Genomic DNA, 26,974 nt, shown 5'->3' with positions numbered 1-26,974 from the left:
GATTGTGTTCGACAGTGAATATTCCATGTGAGACACTCATCCCCTTCAAGGCCTGAAAATTTGACTTGTTGAACACTTTCTACATTACGATTATAGAATCTGATGGATTTCGTTTTTTCCATGTTGGAAGGAGGTTTGCACTGAACCAATACTTTAAATACGAGAAAGTGTCATTACATTTATCTTATAGAAGTTTGTCTGATTTATCTGAAATGATCAGTGACGTATCATCTGCGTACATAGTGAAAGAAGACTGAACTGGTAAGTCATCCAAATCATTTAGGTATGATATAAAAAGAATAGGTCCCATACTGCGTGAAAGTAACCAGGTTCAATTCAATACCACAAAAACCCAGGAATGGATTTTCTCCAAGTCTGGATTTAACCGAAGTTATTGATACTTTTGCAAAAAATAAAGCTAGGAAAAGATTGTGATTATAATAGCTATTCAATCAGTTGATAGGTCCGATCTTCATATAATAATAATAATGAACCTTTGAATCTTTTCTATTTCGTTTTATTGGCAATACCTACTCTAATTATTTGAATAATCGTAATTTATGTTGTTAGTGTTTAATATTTTTTTTACCTTCCCTGCAATGCGTGAAAAAGAGCTGTTGATAAAGTAGCTTAGCATTTTTAAAGTATTTGTATATTTAATGAATTTACTTCATAAAACCTCACCAGTTTTAATAGCACTGGGGCCCCATTTTTTTATTTGCCGTAGAGCCCTAGGTTACCTAGCTACGCCACTGGTTACATAGTTCAGAAAAATTCACAACGTTTGTTGATGTTGGTATGGTTTTCATGTAATGTTTTCGCAACCTTCTGAGTTTACTTCTTTTTATAAGAGCGTCAGATAGTATAAGTACTACCTCCGCTTTTCTTTGACTATGATTAAGAAAACTCATGCATTATAAGGTTCAGAGACATTCACAATTCCCTTTCCTCCTTGGTTTTCTCGAAAGGATAGTTCAAATTAATCTTCCTTTAACCATGCTGTTCATCGTTCTGCTACTTGTCTCGTCGATCTCTTTTCTCCTCGTCGACTAGATGATTGATTCCGAGGACGGATTATCAAAGAAGCTCTCAATATTTAACGCAGTAGAAAAGCAGCTGAGTACTTCTTGGTTTTTATAATAATATCCTGTTATTTCCGTGACCTGACAGTCGTTTCCGTTGATGTACATGCTCTGCACGCAATAGTCCGGTGATTTTTCGATAAGGCGATTTTCACTGAGTCTATTAGCTATTGCAATTCACGAGCCAGTTTTCAGTTTCCAATTATGGAATAGCAATTTTCCAAGAGGACCGAACGTTCACCATTTGAATTGATAAAAAGGCGATGTGAAAGTGATTTTGAAAATAGTGTTGAATTGTAATGTGAAAAGGTAGAGTGGCAAATCAGCATCAGTTTTGTGTGTCAGAAAATTGACGATTGATCTGAGATGAAAATTAAATAAATTATTGTTGTAGATTAGATAGACTAAAGCTGAAAAAAATATTCATTATAAAAATGAAAAAATTAAAATGTGGAAACTTGATAGTTCACTTTTCAATTTACTCATAAAAGGATTCAGTCATAAATTCAAAGCCCTCTATTTCATTACTTTTCTCTAGACCTAATTTTCTATTTTATTTCATCTGAAACTTCAAAGTACAACATTGAGCAAGGGCGGAATCAGATATAAATTTCGGAGGGGGGGTAAATTCTGAATTTCGAGAGGAAGCTTTTTAGGGGGAATAATGTATATATGAATGTACGTGCATATATGATCACTTATGGAGCAATTGCTTGTTGGCCGAAGGCTTTACAGAAAACGGCTCAGGCGGAGCTCTCTGGCTTACAGAGACAGACTTGTCTGGCGATCAGTGGTGACATCAGTACCACACCGTCAGCGGCCATGGAGATCCTTCTAGATCTACCTCCTCTCCTCTCTCTCTCCCTTCTGAAAAGAGAGGCTAGATGACTGCATATAGACTTGTGCACATTGCCAATTGCACAATTCAGTCTAATGCAGTGTACAACAGACTGCTGGTTGACACATGAAGTCACAGCATTCTGGGAATGACCTCTGATTTTATGCCTCCATCTGTCAACTACGCACTGCCTTTTTAAAGTACTGTTCCCGAGTAGAGAGGACTGAGAATCATCCGGAAGAAGGAAATAGTAAGATCAGATTGTTGTTGGTTCACAAAAATACCTTCAAATTCTAGTGCAGGTATTTTCAGTCACAGACCCAGGACAGAGATATCAGCCTGCCTAGGAAGCTATGCGACTGTATTTCAAGCGGAAATGTATGCTATTGAATTGTGTGCGGAGAGATTAGAAGAATCCAACCTCTTGAAAAAATATTCTTGGACAGTCAAGCGGCGTTGGATGTTTTTGGCTCCTACCGAGCAACGTCTAAATTGGTGGTAGCAAATTGCCAAAAACGACTCTCCTCGTTAGGAAGGCTCTCTGGTCTGGATTCCTGGCTATACTGGCCTGGAAGGCAATGAGGCTGCTGACTCCCTGGTAAAGGAGAATGCTGCAAGCAGCTTCATTGGACCAGAACCTGTCATTGGCATCGCATTAGGCTTTGCCAAACAAACATTGAACACCTGGATGGCAAGAAGATTTATGGAGTTCTGGCAGAATCGTCCAGGATTGGCGTTTATTTGCCCTTGATACCAAACAGTTGTTGGACTACAGTAAGGATGATCCACGATGTCCAACAGGCCTTCTCACAGGCCACTGTCATCTGAATCATCATATGCAGAGACTCGGACTGTCGGAAGACAGTGTGTGTCGCCTCTGTTTGGAAAATGATGGAACAGCAGAGCACATACTTTGTTCCTGCCCCGCTGTGGGTCAGATCAGGTTTTCAGAGTTTGACAGGGCCGTACTCTTACCATCTAACCTGAAAGACCACTCACCATATAATCTAATAGGTTTGAATAAGATGCTGGGTTTATTTGGTCGCCTGTGAATAGGTGTGAGTCACAATAAACCCTTGCGGGTTGCGGTGGAGGATCGAATAGACCCAGTCACTGCTGACCTAACTTAACCTAACCTATGTGCATGCATATATCACAATAATCATTTGAAATGTATTGAATATTCAAAACAAACATTGTTCCCAAACACTCGATGCGCGTTTCACCAACCAAGACAGTAGATGAAGTATATCAATTCCTAAGTCAATCTCAATTTATATCTAACAGCGTATATTTCCACTTTCACTTTATTTGGACACATACCAATGATTTCGAGTGGAAAAAAGAAAGAAAGATTATTAAATGATTTCAAAAGAAATATGTTTCATATCTGAAAACAAACAAAGGCAATAAGGTTGTGATATTGTGATCAGATTACTATGAGAAAATTGATAATTCAATTGAGAACGGTCCTACAGGTTACTGATCCTACATTTTCAAAAATATGTGGTCTACCAAAAATTCTCAAATCTGGTAAGGTGCGGTGTAACCAATTGTAAAGTTGTTAAATGCTAACCAAACACAATGTCACAATTGTGTTTAGGTTTTGTTGATTCAGTATTATTTGCTGTAACCTCGTTATTCCCAAGTGTCCCTATACCACGAATATTTGAGGTATCTTCTCTGGGTGAATGGTCTCGGTAGAGAGTAATCAGAGAGATAACATACAACTTACAAAAATCTGCACTGCAATGGAAAACTCACTGATCTGATCGGTTCATGAGAAAATTTGAATTGGAAACAAAAAAGAGTTACATCACTTTCCACGGACTTGGATTCGATATGCAGATGATATACCTATTTGCGATTTTCGACACAAAGGAATGTAAGGTAGAGAACTCTGTTTCAACACTCAACAACATATCCCCGAGCATCAAGTTCACATACGAAATCGAAAATAACGAGAGGTTATTATTTCTGGATGACTTATTGATAAGAAGTAACCAGGGTCTAGAATTTGATACCTACAGGAAGAATACCAGTAGGTAGATACTTTGGAATATATTCTTGATAGCTCCACAACACAAAATGGCAGAACTGAACTTTCTTGTCCATAGGATTGTTGGGCTCCTCTTGAGTGAAGAAAGATATTGAGAAACATGTTGTCAGGGTCATAGCTGGTAGCAACAGATATCTTTAAAATATAGTAGATGAATTAACCGTCCTGCACCCGGGTGAACCAAAGTAGAGGAAAGTCTCCTAATAAGGGGTACTTTTTTTCAAAACTCCATAATAAAAAAACGGAGGTAGTTTTAAGTATGCATAATTTCTATATTTCATGTTCCTTTGGGTATACTGTCAAGCATTTAATAAGAAGAAACATGTTATTAAAAAAAACAGATGAAAATATGCAAAATTTAAAGAAAAGTGCACTACCCCATATTAGAGGCATATGATATCCTAATATGGGATACACATGTTCGCAATATGGGGTACCTAATTTAATATGTAAAATTTGAAAATAAGTAAATTTTCTTTTGAGAAATATTTATTCATGGAAATGCAAAAAGTATATCTAATGAAAAGTTCCGTCCCTTATGAACATAAAAAAATTCTCATCTAGAAAGAACATACAACAAATTATTTAGAAATACAAAAGTCACAAATATACGGATTTCTTTCACAATTAGCACATTCAACATGAGTCCATTTGAAGCAGCTTTCACACATTACTCACTCTTCGCCTGTGACATTTTCGGAGTTCTGATTTTCGCAAAAAATACAAATAGCATCTTCTTCAGAGTTTTCTAACCGTTGGTCATCTGAATCTTGATACTCGGGTTCAGGGGCCGAATCTGAAGAAGAACTCCAGGATACCAACTCGCGTTTGTTTGCTTTTTCTATAGCAACTGACTGTTTCTTTTTCTTTTGGGTATGTTTAAATTTTTTTCTGCTGACTTGGTTTTGAATCCTCAATATTTCTTTTGACGTCTGAATTTGAAGGTAAATTTCTTTTTTCTATGCTGGCCTCTAATTCCTCTTTGTATGGAGTGCTAGTTACAACGGCAGCTTTTCCAGATTTTGTACTCTTTTCTTTAATAATAACTTTTGAAGCATTTGGAACAGGCATCAAGTTTGCAGGGGTAATCTGTTTCTCAGGGGTAACCTGTCTCTCAGCGGTTTGCTGTCTTGGAGGGGTAACTTGTCTTTCAGGGATTTTTTCTTTTGGCTCGTTGTTATCTTATTGTTCTTTCTCTACTATGTCATCCTCTACTTTTTCTGTTTCTACTCTTTCTTCATTAATTGCTCCTTGCATTTCTGTCACAAAATCATATTCTTTGAACGCGTTTCTATCAGGAGGAAACATTCCAGTTTTTCTAAACCCGTTTATAACTGTATCCATGGTGGTCGCCCTTATATGGGCTTTTCCAAAAAGTTCTCCCATCTAATAGCTTGATACAACACGTCCTGGGTGAAGCCTAAGCCAGTTTGTGATCTCTACCATCCTAACGAAGAATACCGTGGGTCTGCGCACTCTTCTTGTAGTCCACAGCTAAAATTGCTGAAATCATTTGTTCCTTGTTCCATACTTTTCTTTTTTAAGGCATCTGAAAAAAATTACTTAATTTTATACGGAAAAGTATACACAGTCCCCTAATATGGGGTGCTCCAAATTAGGAATGGATAGGTACCCCATATTCCGAGCAAAGTAGATTTTTGAAAGGGGAATGTTTGTGAAAAAACTGTGACGTTTTCTTAAAAAACCAAAACCATTTCCATAAACTACGCCAAATTCTGTATAGAATGATATTATTAAGTTTTTAAAAATTTACCTTTGAGTTTCCCTAAATTTCTAAAATGCAACAGTCACCAGAAATTTTTATTCATTCACAAAATAACCATAAACTAAATCATCGAAACGCAACACGCATTTGCTCCAAAACGTGACAAGTGTCGGAACAAGTACTTGCTTAAAATTTAACTACCCCATATTAGGCACTACCCCCATATTAGGCGACTTTCCTCTAACGTGCACACTCGGGTGGTGATTGTCAGACACGTTTACAGTTACCAAGAATAATGAGATGAATGAAGTAAAAGAAAACTTTTCATGCAGAATTATTATTGATATATTGATTAACAGAATCGAAGGTGTATCTAATCCAAACAAAAAATAACACCTGCTTTTTCAAATTGCTGCGACATCGATATTGGGTACTCTTCAATCTACTCAAAAATTAGATTAAGTGTTCCTGAACCCACAAATCAAATCAAAATTTCCTATGAACATCGCAAAACGGAGTAAGCAGATTGATCATTTCCCAATTGTCTCAGAAGATGCAGAGGAAAATAAACAAGTTCTGGAATTATCTTTCTCTCACAAATTCAAAAAAATCACCATGAATATATCTGGTTCAGTTTCAAGAAATTTAACTTCAAATTCCTCATTTCGTTGGTCCAATGATGGGAAGAATCATCGCTACAACACAATTAGATCAGTGATACATTCCTCAAACAAAACCCTTGGGCTTAATGGGTTAAAAAATATTGGCAACACCGGTTTCATGAACAGTGTGATCCAATGTTTATCGAATACGAGATGGTTACTGGAATATTTGAAAAAGCAAGAGTACATGAAATATATCAATACTAATATTTCTAATACGGAGGGTGCTTTAATCAAAGCTTTCCTAGAAGTTATCAAGGAATTGCGGTCAGAAGATTCATTTGATAGAGCAGAGAACACAGTCTCCTTGAAAAGTCAGATTCAGAGTTTTGCCCCCCGATACATGGGTCATGCGTATCAAGATACCCAGGAGTTCCTTCGTTATCTTTTAGAAGGTTTACATGATGAAGTTAATAGAATTATTGAGAAACCTAAACCGACCTTAACGGAGATTAACGAAAAATTGATTGAAAAATTGATGATTTATTCGAGTATATATAACTGTAAGATTGTTGATAATTTCGTTGGTCAATTGAAATCCACGATGAAGTGCACATACTGCGGACCTTCGATTCTTTCTGGGATTTGTCACTCCCCATACCACAAAGAACTGGCCAATTGGGTTTATCACAATGCTTGGATTTCTTCACAAGAGAGGAAACTTTGGATGGACATGAAAAACCGACGTGTTCAAGTTGCAAGGAAAGAAGAAAATGCACAAAGTTTCTATCGATCCATAAGTTTCCCCGTATTTCAGTCATTCATTTTAAAACATTTTCTCTGACAGAAAGATTTAGAGGCAAGTTAAATGTTGCCATCGAATTTCCTCTAGATGGATTAGATATGAACAATTATGCAGCAAACAATTTGACTCCTTGTCGTTATAATCTATATGCACTTTCGAATCACAGTGGGTCTCTATACAGCGGACAATATACAGCATTCTGCAGACATCCTTGTACTGGCACGTGGCACGAATACAATGATTCACACGTGTCACCAATTTCACCAAAATCGCTTGTGAGTGGAGATGCATACATCCTCTTTTATGAAAAAGAGGAAACAATTTCGCACCTTTGAGCGTTTGGAAATGTTATTTTTGTACTGTTGTTTTTAATGTTATAATGAATTAGTTATGTAAGATTTATGTTATATTATATGGAACTTAATTCAGGCAAATCGATATTAAAAATAGCAGTTCATAATTCTAATGGATTTGTAATATTCTTCGCTCTTCCCTTCGTGCCTGGTAAATGTGTCACAAGATTCTGACGTCTATTTCTGACACTATAGGTGCATGCTTAGATTACTTTATCACTTCTGTATGATTTCCTTTTCTACGTTTACATTCATGAAATAAACTTGTCTTATCCGCTTGTAGATTGTTCATTCACTATTTCATGTTCATGCTCTTCATCTGCACTTTCCTCAGATCTGGAATCGTGATTGCTCAATCGACAACGGTCCACATCTGATTCTGGCTCGCCATCCTCATATTGAACCTTATCATCAGTTGAAACTTCATCGTGTAATGTTTGCAGTCTTTGACGTGCCTTCAAATATGGATCCATGTTTTTTCTCCAAGTGGGATAAAAACAGCAAAAATCACAAATCTCTCATCAGAGAATTTTGTTACGCCAATATTCGGGTAGTGTATGAGACAATTCTCGACAATAGAAGTCTGTCACGATTCTACTTAAACTAACCTTTTAAGCCACGTGCCGAGGTAGAAGCTACACGAACGGTTGGCGCGATAGAAGACCAACTGTAAATTTAGCAATGAAAATCAGAACTGAATTGTCTCAGACGCTACCTTGACACAGGAGGGTTAACTATAAAACGTTAATCTACGGAAATTCTTCATAAATCTTCGACTATTCAAAAATACATTAATTCGAACTCCATTGTCCTCTGTATGAATCAGGATACACTAACGGATTAGGTCGAATTTTCTAAAATGTCAACGTAAAAGTAGCCTTTAAAACGTGTTGCTCACACCAACAAATGTTCAGTAACTCTTAAGACAAGATGTTGGAAAATGAAAAGTCGGCAAAAAATACACCGTTCAGGCTAAGCGAGTTATTAAAACTCGTTATTTAGAATTTTGAAACAGCTCAATATCAACAAGGCATCTGGTCCTGATGAAGTGCCCTTCATCGTACTTAAAAAGTGCGCAAATGAACTCGCACCAGTATTTTGCAGACTTTCCAATCTGCTTTACAAGAAAGGGGTTTTCCCTTCTTGTCGGAAGACTGCTCGCGTTCAGCCTATTCCCAAAAAGGGCAAGAAAAATCTTCCAAATAACTATAGACCGGTCGCTTTGCTATCAGTGATATCAAAAATCATGAAGAAAGCCGTAAACCACCATATCCTCCGATATTTGGAAGGCTTCAACATCGTGAGCGATCATCAATATGGCTTTCGGAAACAAAGATCAACAGGTGACCTTCTATCGTATGTCACCCTTATTTGGAATAACGCAATCAAGAAACATGGAGAGTCAAGAGCTGTTGCGCTTGATATTTCTAAGGCCTTTGACCCAGTGTGGCATGATGGTTTGCTGGACGAACTTCGATGTTATGGCTTGTCGGATTATTTTTGTGTGTGGCTCTTCAGCTTTTCGAAAGAACGTTCCTTGCAAGCGAAAACTCAATGGTGGTATTCCTCAGGGATCCATATTGTCTCCAACCCTCTTTTTATTGTATATCAACGACTTATTGAAACAAACCAAGAATCCAATTTATTGTTTTGCAGAAGACAGGACACTTATCTCGTAATTACTTTTGGATTTCAGAACATCGGCTGCGGATACACATCTTCACTGGCAGCAGGAGGTTGCATATCTTAATGAGGGCCTAGAAGGAATTTCGAATTGGGGTGAAAGTAATCAGGTTCAATTCAATGCCACAAAAATCCAGGCATCGGTTTTTTCCAAAAAGATAAATGTGACCGAAGCGGATATAATAATAATGTCAGGTCAGACAATTCCGCTTTCTGTTTCGATAAGTTTGTTGAGGGTTAAATGGACACCAATGTGTCTTTGCACAATCATATCGCTGGAATTGCGAAGGCTGCTTCTCAAAATCTTGAAACACTGTTCCGATCCAGAAAACTGTACACACCTCAGCAACTTTTGATGCTTTATAGAGCTCAGATCAGACCTTCTTTGATATTGTTCTCGTGTATGGATCTCCGCTCCCAAACATAACCAGAAGCTGCTGGATTCCATCCAGAAAAGAGCCATCCGCTTGATTGGAGACGCAAACATCACTTGCACCATTGATAGCCTTGAACATCGAAGAAAAGTTGGAGATTTGTCTCTCTTCTATGAAAAATTCCGTGGGAGGTGTTCAAGTGCCTTGGCACTTTTGATCCCACCAAGAACGGTTCATATCGGAAATACGCGACAGACTGTGGCTGCTCATCGTTTCAAGGTTCAACTTAATACACCGCGAACTATATTGTTTAAACGATTCAAATCCAATCTGAATCAGTTTCACACCTCTCTAAGAGCGCCTTGAGGATTTTCCTGTAGTGTTTGTGTTTTATTCATAAGAAAAGAATATGTAGCACATTCTCGATTTCGGAGACCAGAAAAATCTAGTGTCCCTTGAAATGCCATGGTGAACGGCCAAAGTATAAATGAAAGCTGCTCGAAATTGTTGAGATCGGTACGCGACACTAGATTTTTCGATGCTTTAGAAAGTCTGGAAACAACAAAGTGTGGCATGAGAACTTTATGAACGGTGACATATGTCCCATGTCTTCATATGAGTCGATCTATTAAAATTAGTGAGAACTTTCACGAGAAAACTTCCTGTGAATTTCTACCCGAAATCATCGATGTGTGTTTCAAAGTTAAAGTGTACCCTGTTAAATTCAAATAGAGTTGTTGATTAGTTCACTTCATATCCTGAAGACGCCAACTTGGTTGGTGGAACGTGCGTCGAGAAAAGTGTTGCATTTCTGGTGTTTGGGAACAAAGCTAGTTTTTCATGTATTATTCGCCAGAAGATCCAGTTTTACCTTTCATTTCAGTATTGAAAGTTGATGGCAGGGGTAATTACCCCCATTACCCCATCCTATAAATTAGCCCTTGCCATTGAAGATGATGTAGTATGTATCCCTTGTGATCAAAATTATTCTAAATATTTCATACTCCTATATATTACATTGAGTAATTTTCTTATGAATGGCATATGTTAGATCGTTTCGTGAAGCATAGTGTGATTTACTTATCATTTCACTGTGAGCGTTTAACGGTAGTGCAGATGTGGCGCCATCTGTTGATAGATCGTTCCTTGAGACATCTGTTAGATCGATTCTTGAGGCAATTTGGTATATATCAATTATATATCAATCAATATATCAATTTCATAACGAATGTTCGAAGTAAATACTGAAAGAGAAAAAGTGATTTTGTCTTTCAAGTAGATAATTGAATGTTTATGTGAAAGTAGTTGTTTCGAGAGGGTATTTTTACCTGAAAGTAACTTTTAAGGTATGATCAACACATATTTCTTTAGAAAAGTTTTCGGTTGCATTTCAAAAGAGAGATCAATGCATATAAATATGTAAAGACAGAGCATAAAAAAATTAGAATTTAAAATAATGAGCAAAGTGGGGTAACACCTGCACCAATGGAGTAGGTTGTCAATTGATTCTCGCCTCTTCTCTCTTTTTGTTTTGTATCGAACGAAACTAAGGAATTTTTCTATTGAAGAATTTGACAAGACAAGAGTTTGGTAATCTTGGTCGAGGTCGAGGAGAGGCGAGCCAAGATAGAAATAGTTCTCTCTCAACAAGAGAGGATATAAATCATGTTATCACGCTTTTATTAGCTTCACCTGTATGCATGTATGTTTGTTTGTTTGTTTGTTTGTTTGTAACCCTTCTTTTCATTTCATATTTATTACCGTTGGAATGCTCGGGATCTGTATTTGATAGAATTATCGACATTATTGCTTGATCTATTCGCGGGCAGATGGCGCTGTACGTAACCTCCTTGATATAATTCGAACTCACTTTAAATGTATTTCTTCATTTGAAAAAAGTATTTTTTTAACACGCGTGCCTGCTGCCTTATTTGTAACACTCCTTTGCGCGCCTGCTGTCTTCTTTGGGCTTGGTAGCTGCTTTTCAGGCTCCCTCTCCAGAACCGGAAAATATCAATGGTCATTTTTTAAAACAATATACGGCTGATTGATCCCAAAATTTAGATAATATAAATATGGTTTAAAAAGACTAAAAAACATGCTTTTATAGCATACGAAACTAAAAAAACCTAAAAATCACACTTTTAAAGAACATCGAACTAAAAAGTTAACAATATTTTTTTTGAATAAACTTAAAACAATAACGAACGAAAAACACTAGTATTATTGTGAAAAAAGCGTGGGCGCTTTGTGTCATATTTTTTGTATATCAAGCGCCCGTCGTTTTTTTCACATTAATACTGATAGGTATTTTTCGTTCGTTATTGTTTTAAGCTTATTTCTTAATTTTTTTTTAAACTTTTTAGTTCGATGTTCTTCAAAAGCGTGTTTTTTGAAAACTATATTTATTCTTTATACAGCTCGCAAGCAGCAATTTCATCTTTTTTTCGATACTAAAGAAAAAATCATGACTAACTGTTTATTTTCGAATAAAGCTGAATATGAAATGAAGATCACTCATGAGCATACTTCCTGTTCGTTTCTTCATGTTGAAAGAATAATGCAAGAGTAATGCAACGCATGAAATATTGAGAGTTTTCAGAGACGTACAAACCAAATCCTCTTAAGCGATTTTATACTTTGATTATTGCTGTTGGTGAATTTTCACCAGAAGGTGTATTTGTATTTTTCACTTATAGTTGTAGGTACTTATAGTTGTGATATTTTAAGTTTCACAATATTGTTATCATTTTCATGCGATGAAAACACCCTGTATATAGGTTCCTATCTATCCATTTGCTTTACATTCAAATAGTACATCATGATAATACGATATTCGTTAATGGAACACGAATTGTTATCTTTGTACAATGAAGTTCAATAAAGGATTCTTAGAATGATATCTACATAAAAATACGTACCTCCTATCTCACTCGCCTTCGCATCATCTAACCAACCACGAAACGGTAAATATAACTGATGGGCGTGCCGATATCTCGCACCAGCTACTATGACTACCAGGGAAGTGGAGAGGTAGCTCTCCGGTATCAGTTCCCTCAGTAACTTGTATTCGACGCTTTGTGTCAATCAGATTCAGCAGTGAGTGTTTAGATAAAGTTGACTGGTGTTACTGACTGACGTTGTAAGAAACAGTGTACAGTGAAAATGGGTGAATTTCTGGAACTTCCGCAAATGAAACAACAGGGTATGTTTTTTCTATTTTTTGAATGATGTGGGTTGCATTCAAAAAGTTTTTTGAACGGGGGTCTGTGGACTTTGAGCGGAAAATGGTAACAAACTAATGCCATCTTATCTGATCGTGATAATGTGACTAGTTTTGAATAAATGTTTTTCAATTTGACTTCAAGTATTTATTTTTTGAAATATTTTTCATGTTTTTTACCTGGGTCATCCAATATCGATGGTAATATAAAATTCAACAGGTGATTACTGAATAGTGATCACCAATCCGATTTTCGATACCACGGGAACTTAAAAACTATTATTGGGTAGTACAATAGGTACTTAGCTAACCATTTATTGAACAAAATATTTCACTGAATCACAACTGAAAATTTTGGTTCAAATAATGTTGAAGCCAAATATTTTCCAGCGTTATCACAAAATGATAATCACATGATATAAAATATAAAATTTTTATGCGTTGAAAGTGATCTCTAGTTTGCTCTTGAGTATCAATATCGAAGTACCTACCTTGTATGACAACACCAAATGTATATGATAGGAGTAACAACTCTGATTAGGTGGAATTACGCTTCTGTTCAACTGACTAGCTATAGAGGTGTCTTGGGGTAACTCGTGAAAGATTCATTTTTAACATTCCTACCTATTTATATGTTGTATTTTTTAATAAAACTGAGTCAATGAGATTAATTTCAAAGAGGAATAACCCAATATGTCGTTGAATTACTGATAATTTCAACTATTTAACCCAATTATTTGGAATCTATCAGTTTTAATCGAATCCGTTCTATCGTTCACTCAATATTTTTCGTTTGTTGCAGTATTTTCTGGCGTTTACGAGTTCAAGCAGATAAAACAAGAGGCCGACAGTACCTCTCCTCTCCTCACTCCTCCACATACCCCCACCTATCCCAATATGTCACCTCCCTTGGCTAATATGTCCTGCGAAACTTGGTATCGTTCGGAACAAATGGAGCCGTCGTTTCATCACTACCCAGTGATGCAATCGTATCCCACGTACAACGTTGTTTTCATGAATCAATGGTTGAGGAATGCAGCTATTTACCATGCCAGAAATCAGTTCCAAGATATGAGAATGCCGAACAGAAGCCCCGTGGGACCCAAAGTGGTGGGATCTGCAAGACCTAAAAAGCAGTTTATTTGCAAGTATTGCAATAGGCAGTTTACGAAAAGTTACAATCTGCTGATACATGAAAGAACTCACACTGATGAAAGACCGTATTCCTGTGATATCTGCGGAAAAGCCTTCAGGAGACAAGATCACCTCAGAGATCATAGGTAGGTAATCAAGGCCATAAAAATGAACTTTTTTTGAAATTACTCAAGTATATCATCTGAAAAAATGAAAATCCAATGAATCACATGAAATAAAAAGTCGAATTACCCCTGAAACCCCCACTTTACTTTCATATTTTTTTTGCCAAACGATCAGTATATATTGATACTGTCATTATTCTGTTGGAAAATTGAGAAATGATAAACTTTTATGAGGTCATTTCTACTATTTGAGTAAAAATAGATTTCACACATTACTTTACGAAAGGTTTCAGAAAATGGGGTGTGTTCACCTCAGTATCCCCATCTGGATCTACAGATAAATGATTTAATGTTCGAATTTCTGTATTCGATACGTATGTATAATTCGAAAGATCGGAAAGATGCAGCAAGCAATTTTATTTTCAAGAGGAGCAGTTTGAAAGAATATTTCCAGCTCACGTGTCTATATGGGGTAGATGTTACCCTTAAAATCTCAAATACAGAGGAAATACAGGTTTAATGTTATTTCAATCGTACGTTGCCAATGGTGTCACAATTTATTTTCTTTCATCTTTAAAAAAATTGTATTGTAGTGAGTTTGAGCCGAGTTTTTTTGGAATATTAATATATATTGACAGTTTTTAACGTGACTTGGCACTTTAAGGAATCTCAGAACTAAACAGCTTGGCAAACAAGAGGTCAGTTTTATTTTAGCAAGTAGTAAGAAAACATAAAAAGTTGTCATTTTTGTGAGACCCATACCTACCTATGAATTTAACTTAAATGTATTTTGTTTGTTATGAAAACATACAATATTTTTTTTTGAAAATCAAATCTAAAGTAATGAACTTTAAAAGTTCAATTCCGTCTCGGACGGAATTGAATGGACTGAAGCCTATTAGAAAACAACTATTCCACTGGCTAATACCACGAACGGCGTTGGATTATATCCGATAGGCGTCAGTGCAGGAATCTTCACAGAAAATTTCCTGCATATACAATTGGCAATACAACTGAAAGAGTCGACCTTCAATATTGGAACGGGCACACTTGCAGACCGGTTTTGGGCTACTTAGCCACTCGTCAGTGCAAGTTAGTGACCATTATCAACCTAAAGTCAATGATAATCCATGATTGAAAATCGAAATTCTTTTAGAGTAGGTATTTCATTCCTCGTCTTGAGTTGGAGCGAACATCAAAAATGTCACATTTAGTGGACGGGGTACTAACCATCTGCATATCCGAAATTTGCCCGATTCTTCTGAATAAGGAGAAAAACATATTTTCAATTATGGAATATGATTGACTTTAGGTCGATGATGGCCACTATCTTGCACTGACGAGTGGCTAATGAGCCCGAAACCGGTCTGCAAGCGTGACCGTTCCAAAATTGAAGGTCGACTCTTCCAGTTCTATTGCCAATTGCATATGCAGGAAATTTTCTGTGAAGATTCCTGCATTGACGCCTGTCGGATATAATCCAACGCCCTTCGTGGTATTAGCCAGGGGGATAGTTGTTTTCTGATAGGCGTCAGTCCATTCAACATACTGTGTAGGTATATTCGAGACGGGCTTAACTTTCAAAGTTCATTTCTTCAGATTTATTTACTGCACGTCATCAAGTACCTATAGCCCACTGACTAATAAAAATTTTTTTTTCGGTTTAGGATCAGTAAGTTTTGAGAAAACCACTAATCAATCATAAAAACTACCCTATTACATTTTTTTTTCTCGAGTCGATTTCCTAGTCTTATATAATTGCAGATGTGTTACCAGCATATTTTGTTAAATAACAGAGTCGGATTTTACTGAACCCATTTTAACGTATTTGAAGAGATTTTCATTAAAGAATTTTACAAAAACCCAACACGTATTTCGCCATTCAATGGCTTCATCGGGCGTGTCTTTACTAACTAAATTCTACATTATCAATTCCTAATATACCTTATTCTACAATGTGAAGTACCTAGATTTCAAGTACCTGATTTTTACCCAAGTTTATAATGAATTGAATTACCTGAGCTTATGTCCCAGTTTCCACATTTGAAAAAATGTGGGGAGTTATTCAATTCCAACTGATCATTCAGTAAATTACCCGAATTCCAGAATCTATTGATTTTTAAACATTCTAGAAGATTGAGTTTCAAACTCTTCTCTTCTAAATGTAACACATCGTATTCATGATTGAACTCATGTCCTTCTTCTAAAAGGTGGTTTGCAAATGTGAAATTGGTCTTTCTTTTAACGAAACTACTTCCATTGTATTTAATTCTTTACTAAAATGTTCTTTTTGTTTGGCCAATATACAGTTTTGGGCAAGAGCCACAAGTCAGCTTATATATATTGGCCAAACAGGTAGAAACATTTTCTCAAAGATTTAAAGAGCATAAAAGTGGTTTTGTGAATAGAAAGACCAATTCCACATTTACAAACCACCTTTCAGCAGAAGGACATGAGTGCAATCATGAAGACGATGTGTTACATTTATAGAAGAGAATAGTTAAACTCAATCTTCTATAATATTTAGAAATCACTAGATTCAGTATTTCGGGTATATCAATTAGAATTGAATAACTCCCCGGTACTAAACATAATTTTTCAAATGTGGAAACTGGGACATAAGTTCAGGTAATTTAATTCATTAAAAACTTAGGAAAAAATCAGGTGAGTACTTGAAATGTAGCTACTTTAAATTGTAGAATAACGTATATAAGACATTGAATATGTAGAATTAGTTAGTGAAGACATGTCCGAACAAGCCATTGTAGGTATGGCGAAACATGTTTTTCGTTTCTGTAAAACTGTTTAGTGAAAATCTCACAATGAATTGTTTTTTAAATACGTTAGTTATGACTTTTCATCAAGTATTAGCCATTTCCATTATATGAACCCATTTTTTTTCACATACATAGGATTAATACAGGACCCAAAAGAGAACCTTGTAAACCCCAGTATTCATTTGAACTTGATTTGATTCCACTGTTCTCATTCGAGTGTCTAATACAAATCTACAGGGCAGCTTCATCGAACATAACTTAAAAAAAAAAGAAATCCAGACACTTGTTTGGGGCTAATTTTGCAGAGTGCTATGTTTGACAAATTTGTTTCTCGGATTCATATACTGAAACACTCGAAAACCTTTCTATATTTGTATGATTTTTCGGACCAAAATGAAACTCAGATCTGCAAAACAAAATGTGTAGGTGGCTTCTATTGAACACTCCATGCAGTGTGGCAACCAATTGTTGCCCATCTTTGCACTTAGCCTTACTATAATGATGAGGGCCAACTGAAGTCAAACACGTGTGTATAGGATGCTTTTTAGAACCGTCATAGGTGAAGGTTGTATTGAAATGAGTATTTCATTGTTTAACAAATTAGCGATCTCATTGAGGAGTATGTTAACGATTTTGAATAAGTTTTTCAAGATGTCGTACCTATTCATATCAAAATGATGTAATTCAAGAAACACCTTATTATGAGATTTTCATGTGTTTCGCTATACCTTCAGGCGTAAATAAAAGCCAGGGGGTGTGAGCTGTTCAAGAAAGTAGTTCCTCATGGTCTGCCATGATAGTGTCTTCAACACTGCTGGGTTTGGTGCTGCGTAGTTTGTATGGTGATGATACTTCCCACTAGATGCAAGAAATTAAACGTGGTATTTCAGAGATTGACACGTTGATACCACATGTCCAGCATATGCAGCCACAGCCTACATTCGTCGACATCATAGATGCTCAGCTATTTTTTTTTGATTATCCCTTCTACTCTGCAGGTTTCATGTCTGATGTCTCGTTCGCGACTGCGGCAGAAGATATCGAAAGAGCTGAGGCAACCGACTAAGTGTTATGGTTGTCCTCAAAATATATACTATTTGTTTTCCAGTTTTATTCCATTGATTTCAATAAATTTTGGCTGGTCGCACATAATTGCTCTCGTATCAGGCCATTTGATTCAACTAATAAGAACGAAGGTACCACCACCACCACCAATGGAAGAAAACTATCGATTCAAACCATTTCTGTAGACAACACTTTGCTTTCACCTCATCTCATTTAAAATGTCTACCACTATTATAATTACTCTTTGAGGGTTGCGAAGTGGACTCGAGGAAAGAGGTACTCTCTTAGATCCAGCTCACAAGTTTTTAATCGATTCCTAGTCCTGAACCGAACAATTCGGCTACCTTCGGAAACAAACAAGGAATTAAATAGCTATCAATTGACTGTCGAGTACTGCATGGAGCCTCTAAAGTATCAGGAGTTTGGTTTCACTTTTTGGTCCGTAATCATGAAAAGTGAAGATTTATACTTTCTTCTCTGCGAAGCTACTGCTCGGACTGCCAGTAGCAATGTCTTTGAAACTGAGCGAGGTGACTTGCTATTGAGTTGAAAGCCATTCAGCAAGAAGCGTCACTTCCGCAACTAAATGAAGGTAATAAAAGAATATTACTGGAGTTTTTTCCCAACACCAAACCGTTATTAACACCTCGACACGTGTTTCGATCACCAAGTGATCATCTTCAAGGGGAAAGATCAAACTCAGTAATATTCATTACTACACCAAAGTTTCCAAACAGTGCATCACAAGTAAAAAAGTTAAACTAATACAAGATGTCATGGAATACTTCGACTGATTCAAGCACTTTACCATGTCCATCCACAGGTCAAGTCGTTGCTCAGGTCAAGTGGGAGCCTGAGAACTTCTGCCCATATGCTATCAATACGTCCAGCATATTTATTCCCGACCTATATCAATTGGTATTACCGTCAGCTGTGCTGCATAATCATCTCCAAAGTACTCCCACGGTATTAACAGTACTTTTACGGTATTATCGAGATGCAGTACACTTCTGGAAATATCAAATCTTTTTCGAAATAACAATGTTTTCAAATTTCTCTATAAATATTCTTTGTCACCCTTAAAGAGGTACCAGTTTATGAACCTGATGTAGATAGTTGTCTCAAATCTTCAAAGTGAAACATCCTGTACTTTTTACTCCCTGGCGGGACAAATATTGTGGGGAAGAAAATCAACTGAATCGAAACAAATGTCAAGATGTACTCCTCAAACTTTACATACCCAGACTCCGTTAAAATTGTTGATATGATTATATGAGTCCTTGACAAGATGACTGCCCTGCGCTAGCAAGATTATATTGGTATTTACAAAAAAAACTGCAATCTTTAATGTATATAAATAGAGGAGGATGTCATTCTTGATTCACTGCATCATACTCAGATTATAATCTCCTCATAGCAAAGATAATTACCCAAGAGCATCCATTGACGGGTACCTTCTGGTAAAGGGCTTCGTTGGCAATTTCCTCATGAGAACGAAAGCAGTGACCATTTACCTCAAGTACATAGAGCTCGGTTTTTTCACCGAAATATTGAATATAATTTGAAACACAGTTTTTTGTTATCTACAGAATGATTCATTTCCATAGATTATACGCTTCAAGTTTTCCCAGTCATACAACCAAAATGAAGGCATTAATCTCCGTTATTTTATGAGTTGTTTCTCATTTGAAATACAAAATTCTCGAAATTTTCTATGCTATTCTGTCCATCGTTTTTTTGTCTTCGATAAATGTATGGAATTTTTTTCCTATGATAACAAGCTTTAAAAATATAAGACAAATTGGGAACAGAAAAAATATTTTTTCGGAGGATTTTTCCCAGTAATATGGACTTGCTTGAATACGAACGTCTCTCAAACAGAAAAACTGTGAAGAAAAACAAAAAACTCCAGTTTATTATTTGATAGCAAAAATGTTTTTTCAATAAATTGCCGTTCTTAAATTTGAAGAAATGTGAAAAATTATGTAAATAAAAAAAGTTTCTTCTAGACATTATCTATGTTTTCAACGGTATTTTCAATAGTATGGTAAATATTCTCATATTTACAGAAACTAAAATAAAACTTAATTTTGTTCAAGAACTCGTTGGAGTGACCGGTTTGAGAAATAAAAAATAATCAATAATCATTTGTATCTATTGTATCCATTGAGATCCACAGAAAATTATTTACTATTTCTCGATTTTTCAAACAAGTTGAAAAGTTTTCATAGAACCAAATTTGTTGATCTCTCTGAGCTCTCTGACAAAAGTCAATATGTCAACTAAAATTCTTGAGGGTTTCTGAGAGCGGTGCCTGTGCGGAAGTAGCGATTTACGGATTTGAAGTGAGCAGTTTAGGAAATATTTGAGACTACTCAAATATTTCATGAGTCGACTTGAATTGAAAATAACTTGAAAATCCAAATTTACTTATGATATTCTATAAATATCAAAATAATGACAAAAATTGTCAATATATATATATATATATATATATATATATATATATATATATATATATATATATATATATATATATATATAAAACAAAGTCGCTTCCCACTCTCTGTCCCTATGTATGCTTTGATTTTTAATACTACACAACAGATTTTGATGCGGATTTTTCAATAGATACATTGATTCATTGATTCATAGAGGTGTGTCCACTAGCCCCATAATATGGAGGTGTTTCGTTAGTTGATTGTGGCCAGTCAGAAATCCTACTGTTAAGCGTAGGTTTTCCTGGTCATCGCCAGATATTTCTTCGGTGCCAGCTTCCCAGGGTCGCTCAGGGTGGTCCTGGCATGACTGCATCCTTTGATTCCATCCCATCTCTTTATGGATTGAACATAGGTGTGACGTTTGGCTAGTTCCGCAATTGTCGAAGTCATCAGGCCGTAGGTCTCACTGGGTCCTAAAATTCTTAGTCCAGCCGCTCCTTCGGCTAAAGAGTCGGCAATGCGATTAACTTCACTCCTGTCGTGCCCTTCAATCCACCTCATGATAATGTTATTATCTACTAATTGGCTAATTCTTGGTGGCACTCTAGTACTAGCCCTGAGGTAACACGTTGTCTGTTCAAGGCTAATCGGGTGTGTCTACTATCAGTGCAGATTGTTATGTTTTTTGCCAGAAATTCCTTTCCTGGTTATTTATTTTGTGGCGATTGAGATACCAGCCAGTTCTATTCGAAACACGCTAGTATTTTTTCCCATTCCCCACACAATCCTTAGGCTTAGTGATCTGGAGTAAACCCCACATCATGAACCTTCTTTGGTTTTTGAGCCGTCTGTATATATGCGTATTGCATTTGTAGCATCTGACTCTGTGCTCTGTTTTAATTGTATTTTGTAGGGTTCATTAAACACAAACTTGGATTCAATTGCATCACTGGCTGCCTGCAGCAGAGGTTGCGCACTAAGCGCTTCTCGCCATAGGCTCAGTCTCAATTGACCCATTCCTACTTCGAGGTTTACACCAGCCGTGCGCAATCGTAGCATGGACATTAACGCAACCTCCTTAACGTACAGGTCCAGAGGGGTCCGACCAGTAATTAATTTCATTACTACGGTTGGTATTGTTCTCATGGCTCCTATGATGTTTAAACAAGCCAATCGCCGTATTTGATATAATTTTTATATAGCAGTTGCTTGTAGAACTTTCGGTACCCATGCAATTGCTGCGAACGTTAACATATGTCTTATTATTGCAGTGTAGATCCCGGTCACCACTCGGGGTGAAAGACCTCATGTGTGTCTCACAACATTGCTCATAAGCCACGTACAAGGCCGTAGCCTTGATCCCCCCCCGAAAGTTCTACAAGCAACGGCCATCCAGAAAGTATATCAAATACAACGATTGGCTTGTTTAAACATCACAGGAGCCATGAGAACAACACCAAGCGCTGCAATGGAATTAATCACTAGTCTGTTCCCTCTGGACCTGTACGTTAAGGAGGTTGCGTTAATGGCCATGTTACGATTGCGCACGGCTGGTATAAACCTCGAAGTAGGAATGGGTCAATTGAGGCTGAGCCTATGATGAGAAGAGCTCACTACGCAACCTCAGCTGCATGCAACCACTGATGCAATTGAACCCAGGTTTGTGTTTAATAAACCCTACAAAATATAAAAAAAAGAAACACGAAGTCAGATACTACAAATGCAATACGCATATATACAGACGGCTCAAAAACCAAAAACGGCTCAGGATGAGAAGTGTACTCCGGATTACTAAGCCTAAGGATTAAGTGGGGAATGGAAAAAAATATCAGCGTGGTTCAAACAGAACTGGCTGGTATCTCAATTGCCACAAAAACAATAACAATCTGCACTAATAGCAGACAAGCACTATTAGCCTTGAACAGACAACGTGTTACCTCAGGGCTAGTAATAGAGTGCCACCATGATTTAGCCAAAGCCTCGGTAGATAATAACATTATCCTGAGGTGGATTAAAGGGCACGACAGGAGTAAAGGTAATCGTATTGCCGACTCTTTTGCCAAGGAAGCGGCTGGACTAAGAATTTTAGAACCCAGTGGCACATATACGGCCTAATGACTTCGACAATTGCGGAGCTAACCAAACGTTACACCCATGCTCAATCTCTAAAGAGATGGAATGGAATCAAAGGATGCAATCTTGCCAGGATAACCCTGGGCGACCCTGGGAAACTGGCGACCAAGAAATATCTGGCGATGACCAGAAAAAGTCTACGCTTAACAGTTGGATTTTTGACTGGCCACTGTCAACTAAGAAAACACCTCCATAATATGGGGTTAGTGGACACATCTCTATGCAGGATGTATGAACAGAAAGATGAAACTGTCTATGCAGGATGTGTGAACAAAAAGATGAAACTGTCAGGCGTGTCCTATGCGAGTGCCCGGAGTTATCGTCAATAAGAGACTGTGTATTCGGCGAGTCTTGGCCTACACCTGCCAATATGAAGGAGATGTCTCCTCGTGACCTGTCCACCTTTCTGGAAAAGACAGGATTGACGATGACCTAGGAGGACAACTCGTCGGGAGGATGTACAATGGGTCACATGTGGCCTGAGTGCTGTGGGCCTACACTCACCATCCCCACTCTACAGATACAGATACTATTGGAATTATGAAATCCGTTAGAAATTCAATCAAGTCCTTGGCAAAACGAACCAAGTGCTTGAAAAAGAATATTGAAAAAAACTTCCCCGAAACACTATGAAAAAACCTTACGGCAATGTGCGTACAAACTTTTAAAGATCTTGGCGACACTACCTCTTTCCACATGTACCCCTGAAAGGACTTTTTCTTCTCTGAAACGCCTCAAAACTTATTCAAGAAACTCCACAAGCCAGGAACGACTAAACGATTTGGTGTTCTACGGTGTCAATCCACCGTAGAATTGACATCGACACCGAGGAGGTAATTGATTTGTTTGCTGCAAAGAAAGCTAGAAAACTAAATATGATTTTGTAAAAAGATGTTAATATTTCTGTAATGGTTTTCTAATGAATATATATTTTCATGTAACACCATTTTCTTTCTTTCGTTATTTTTATATTTCATGTTTTTCTACTACCACCAAACCAAACCCCCGCCCCCCGAAATTGTTTTCTGGCTACGGCCTTGGCCACGTATGCTCTTTTTGCTCTACTCTGCAGGTGAGAGTTCCATGTTAGCTTCCTGTTGAGGGTACTACCAAGGTATTTCACCTCTTCAAAGAAGTTTAGTTTGCTTTTGAAGATTTCGGGAGGTTTCAAACCCGATAACCTTCTTTTCCTGGTAAAAAGGACCATCTCAGTATTCTTGGGTAAATACAGCATTAATCGTTATCCAATCAAATACCTCAAATACATTGTGTATTTAATATAGATCAATATGGCCCTGCACAAATGTAATTCAAATAAATAGTTCTGACGATATTATAGATATTTAAAATGCAGGGACATAGCGGTTGCGGCGGTACCGGCCGGGGGCTGGCAGCGCGTGCCTTTAAATAGCGCATCGAAGGCCGCGCTTCGCCCTATAGCACTTTATGATTAGCAGTGAACGCATGCATTTATATGTATATTAAGTATCAGTATTGCACCCATGCGGAGTCGTGGCGGCTCGCTAATTAGTACTGCCAACAGTCCACAAACACAATGATTCTTGTTGCAAAATTGGAAACATATAAGACCGTATTTCATGTATTTCGAAAAACATTGGGAATATCCGAAATTATAATGAACATTTTGTAGATCTCAATGATTTCACAAATTATAGTGATATGAAATTGTTTTATTGTATATAGTATTTGGTTGTATACAGTATTTACATAATTTTTGTTTTCAATGACGGCTTTGAAGAAGTTTATATCTAAAAATCAAAATCATACTCAACTGGTTTAGGTTTGGTCATATAAATTACATAACTGAAATTATTTCGATCGATACTTTTCAAACTCTTTAACTTCTACACACTGTTCTCACTTCCGAAAATAGTAACTGAAAGTGACAGTAACTGATTTTTCTTGAACTACAATATTTTTATAATTCATACTGTAGCTTAACCATTTTAAATTGATACATGTGCTTTTATTACAGATATATCCACAGCAAGGAAAAACCATTCAAATGCAACGAATGTGGCAAAGGATTCTGTCAGTCTCGAACACTCGCAGTTCATAAAATTCTTCATTTGGATGAATCGCCCCACAAATGCCCCGTATGTAACAAATCTTTCAACCAACGGTCCAACTTGAAAACTCACATGCTGACGCATACGGATCACCCTGTGGAATGCGTTGCGTGTTCACAGTTTTTCGCAAATTGTACAGAACTGAAAAACCATGAAATGCTACACTGTCAAGGCAAGTCATCTGAAGTACGGATATCGGATAGAGAGAGAACCAGCCAATCAAGCACATGCCTAGATTTGACGACGAAGAGGGATTTCTGTGGCGGTACTTCCAAAAGTACTACGGTTAAGTTAGGCTTCTCAATTGAGGATATTATGAAAAGATGAACTAGGCAGTGAAATGTGTTGTATTTTTACTCTCTATCGAATTACCAAAGATGTTAGTTATTCCTACCTCTCTCTTAGACTGATCAGCAAGAAGTAATGTTACCAATTATTTGCCCAATGATCTCCAGTTCCATTGAGTTTATTCAGTATTTTTATTATAGTTAGTTATACCTGAGCGTACTTATTTATTTCTCATTGAATGGACATCTGGTTTCGTGAAGAGCAAATTGGTGTGAGTTGAGTAGAGATTTTTGTTAAAATAAATATATATTTCCTGAGCCTGTTTTCATTATTTATTTAACAAGGTATTCTTCGAAGCGATAGCAAATATTTGGCAGGATATTTATTCGCCAATGGAAACATTGCATATTCGTAGATATCCACATTTGTGAAGGATAAGCCAAGTGAAGATTATTATAGTTATAACTGATTTCGTAAGTTGTGTAAATATGTAATGTCATGAAATTTTGTAAGAGCATTAATTCATCCGTTTTATGAACCTATATACTGCTATATTTTCGAGAAGATTATAGATTACGATATACTTTGATTACAGAAAAGGAATTGTTAGGAGCTGAAAGATTAATTTTTAAATTATTACCGAATTACTCTCAAGTTGTAATTTTTTCGATAACAACGATTTGATTACGATGAAATTATCAGTGTATTTATAATAATGCTATTAGTTTTTTGACACATTATCAATCAATTATCAATCAATCAATTTATTTGCTTATTATCAATACAACAGATTTAGCATCGTCAAGGTAGATAAATATAATACAAAACATACACTTTAAAATGACAAAGTATTAAAACTTGCAGTTGAAAAATTTACTTAGGTCATAAGGGCAGAGATCAACCAGCAGCCTTTTCATATTTTTTTTGAATTTAATCATATGTAATTTCCTCATATATGAGGGTAGATGGTTGTAAAGCCTTATCGCCGTAGTAAAAAAGCTTTTATGAGTTGTGGCATAAGTTGCCAGTCAATCTGTTTAAAAAAATCTGTTCAAAATCTGTTTTTCCGTTAACCAGCTGTCGCACCCCTACGAACGACAACCCTTAGAAGTCGAAACTTGTGTGAGCTAAGGATTAACGAGGTCTTACCATTTAACGTGTGATTCCTAACACGGGTTGGACGATAGCAAGTGAAGATCGATCGTTCAGACTAGGGCTTGAACCACCGACCAACACGGCAGTCAATTCGAGTGAGTGAACAAATCACCCACGCCGAACCGCTTGGCTACCGACCGGCCATTGGCTTATGCCAATGTTGTGGCATAAGATGATTGTGACCATTTCTGGTCAAATATTCATGGTTGCGATTAACTTGAGGGGTGTTATTTTGTGTCTTGATATAGACAAGACATTGAAATATGTATAGAGCCGTAATGATTAATATATTAAGGTTTTCAAATAGAGGTCTACAGCTGTCAGTTCGTATTGCCCTTCCCAGGATTCTTGTAGTTATTTTTTGTAAAATGAATATCCTTTTACAATCAGTGAGTCCCTAAAAACTCAATCCGTATTACAGCTTAGACTGAAATAACCCCATGTAAGCTGCTATCGAAACTTAAGAGGTAACAAATTCAATGATTCTACGAAGCAGGTAAAGAGTGCTGGATCTTTGATGTGTTCTTTTTACTTGAGTTTTCATCCAGCATTACCCCAGTAAGATGCCTTGGATATTCATGTTATGGTGACTCTCATAAATAGTAGTATCATCGGTTTACTAAATCGTGTCGAACTGATTCATATGGTGTGGGAGATATAAACGTTGAGAGTTGAAAACTCGTGAAAATAAAATTAAATCACAATTTGTAACTTAATAACTTTTCCGATTGCACTGATTTTTTATTTCATATAATAATTCTTTGGTATTAGGTCACGTAACTCGAAGGGCCTCAGGTACTAGAAAGATCCCTTGGATCTTTCTAGTACCTGAGTGAGATTAATTTTTAAAATTATTTGAGGAAACTTCTTTTTACGATTTAGTTACGGCATCATGGTTTATTCCAGTTGGTTCAAAAGATATAGTCTATATAGCTTAAAACTGTGGAGTGAACAGAACAGTATCTTCAAAAACTTCGATATGACTCCAATCGAGTATTTTTGGGATGAACTGGAGCGGCTA

General features: G+C 36.7%; 1 protein-coding gene across 2 annotated transcripts; it reads left to right on the top strand.

Annotated features, from left to right (window-relative positions):
- On the top strand, positions 1-25,115 carry LOC111506358 (uncharacterized). 2 transcript variants are annotated; one of them, XM_074178959.1, is made up of 3 exons: positions 1-261; positions 13,548-14,025; positions 24,417-25,115. In XM_074178959.1, the coding sequence occupies exons 2-3, from the start codon at positions 13,643-13,645 to the stop codon at positions 24,835-24,837; spliced, it is 804 nt and encodes a 267-aa protein (XP_074035060.1). In that variant the 5' UTR covers positions 1-261; positions 13,548-13,642; the 3' UTR covers positions 24,838-25,115. The 2 variants fall into 2 exon arrangements, with proteins under 2 accessions (XP_074035060.1, XP_023017166.2); XM_023161398.2 differs by lacking the exon at positions 1-261 and adding an exon at positions 12,563-12,727.
- Positions 25,116-26,974: the final 1,859 nt, after the last annotated feature.

The sequence above is a fragment of the Leptinotarsa decemlineata genome, unplaced genomic scaffold, assembly GCF_025532065.1.
Source record: "Leptinotarsa decemlineata unplaced genomic scaffold, Ldec_3_MD MMD2_tig00004307_RagTag_RagTag, whole genome shotgun sequence".
Lineage (NCBI taxonomy): Eukaryota > Metazoa > Arthropoda > Insecta > Coleoptera > Chrysomelidae > Leptinotarsa > Leptinotarsa decemlineata.
This window is presented reverse-complemented; position numbering and strand designations above follow the sequence as displayed.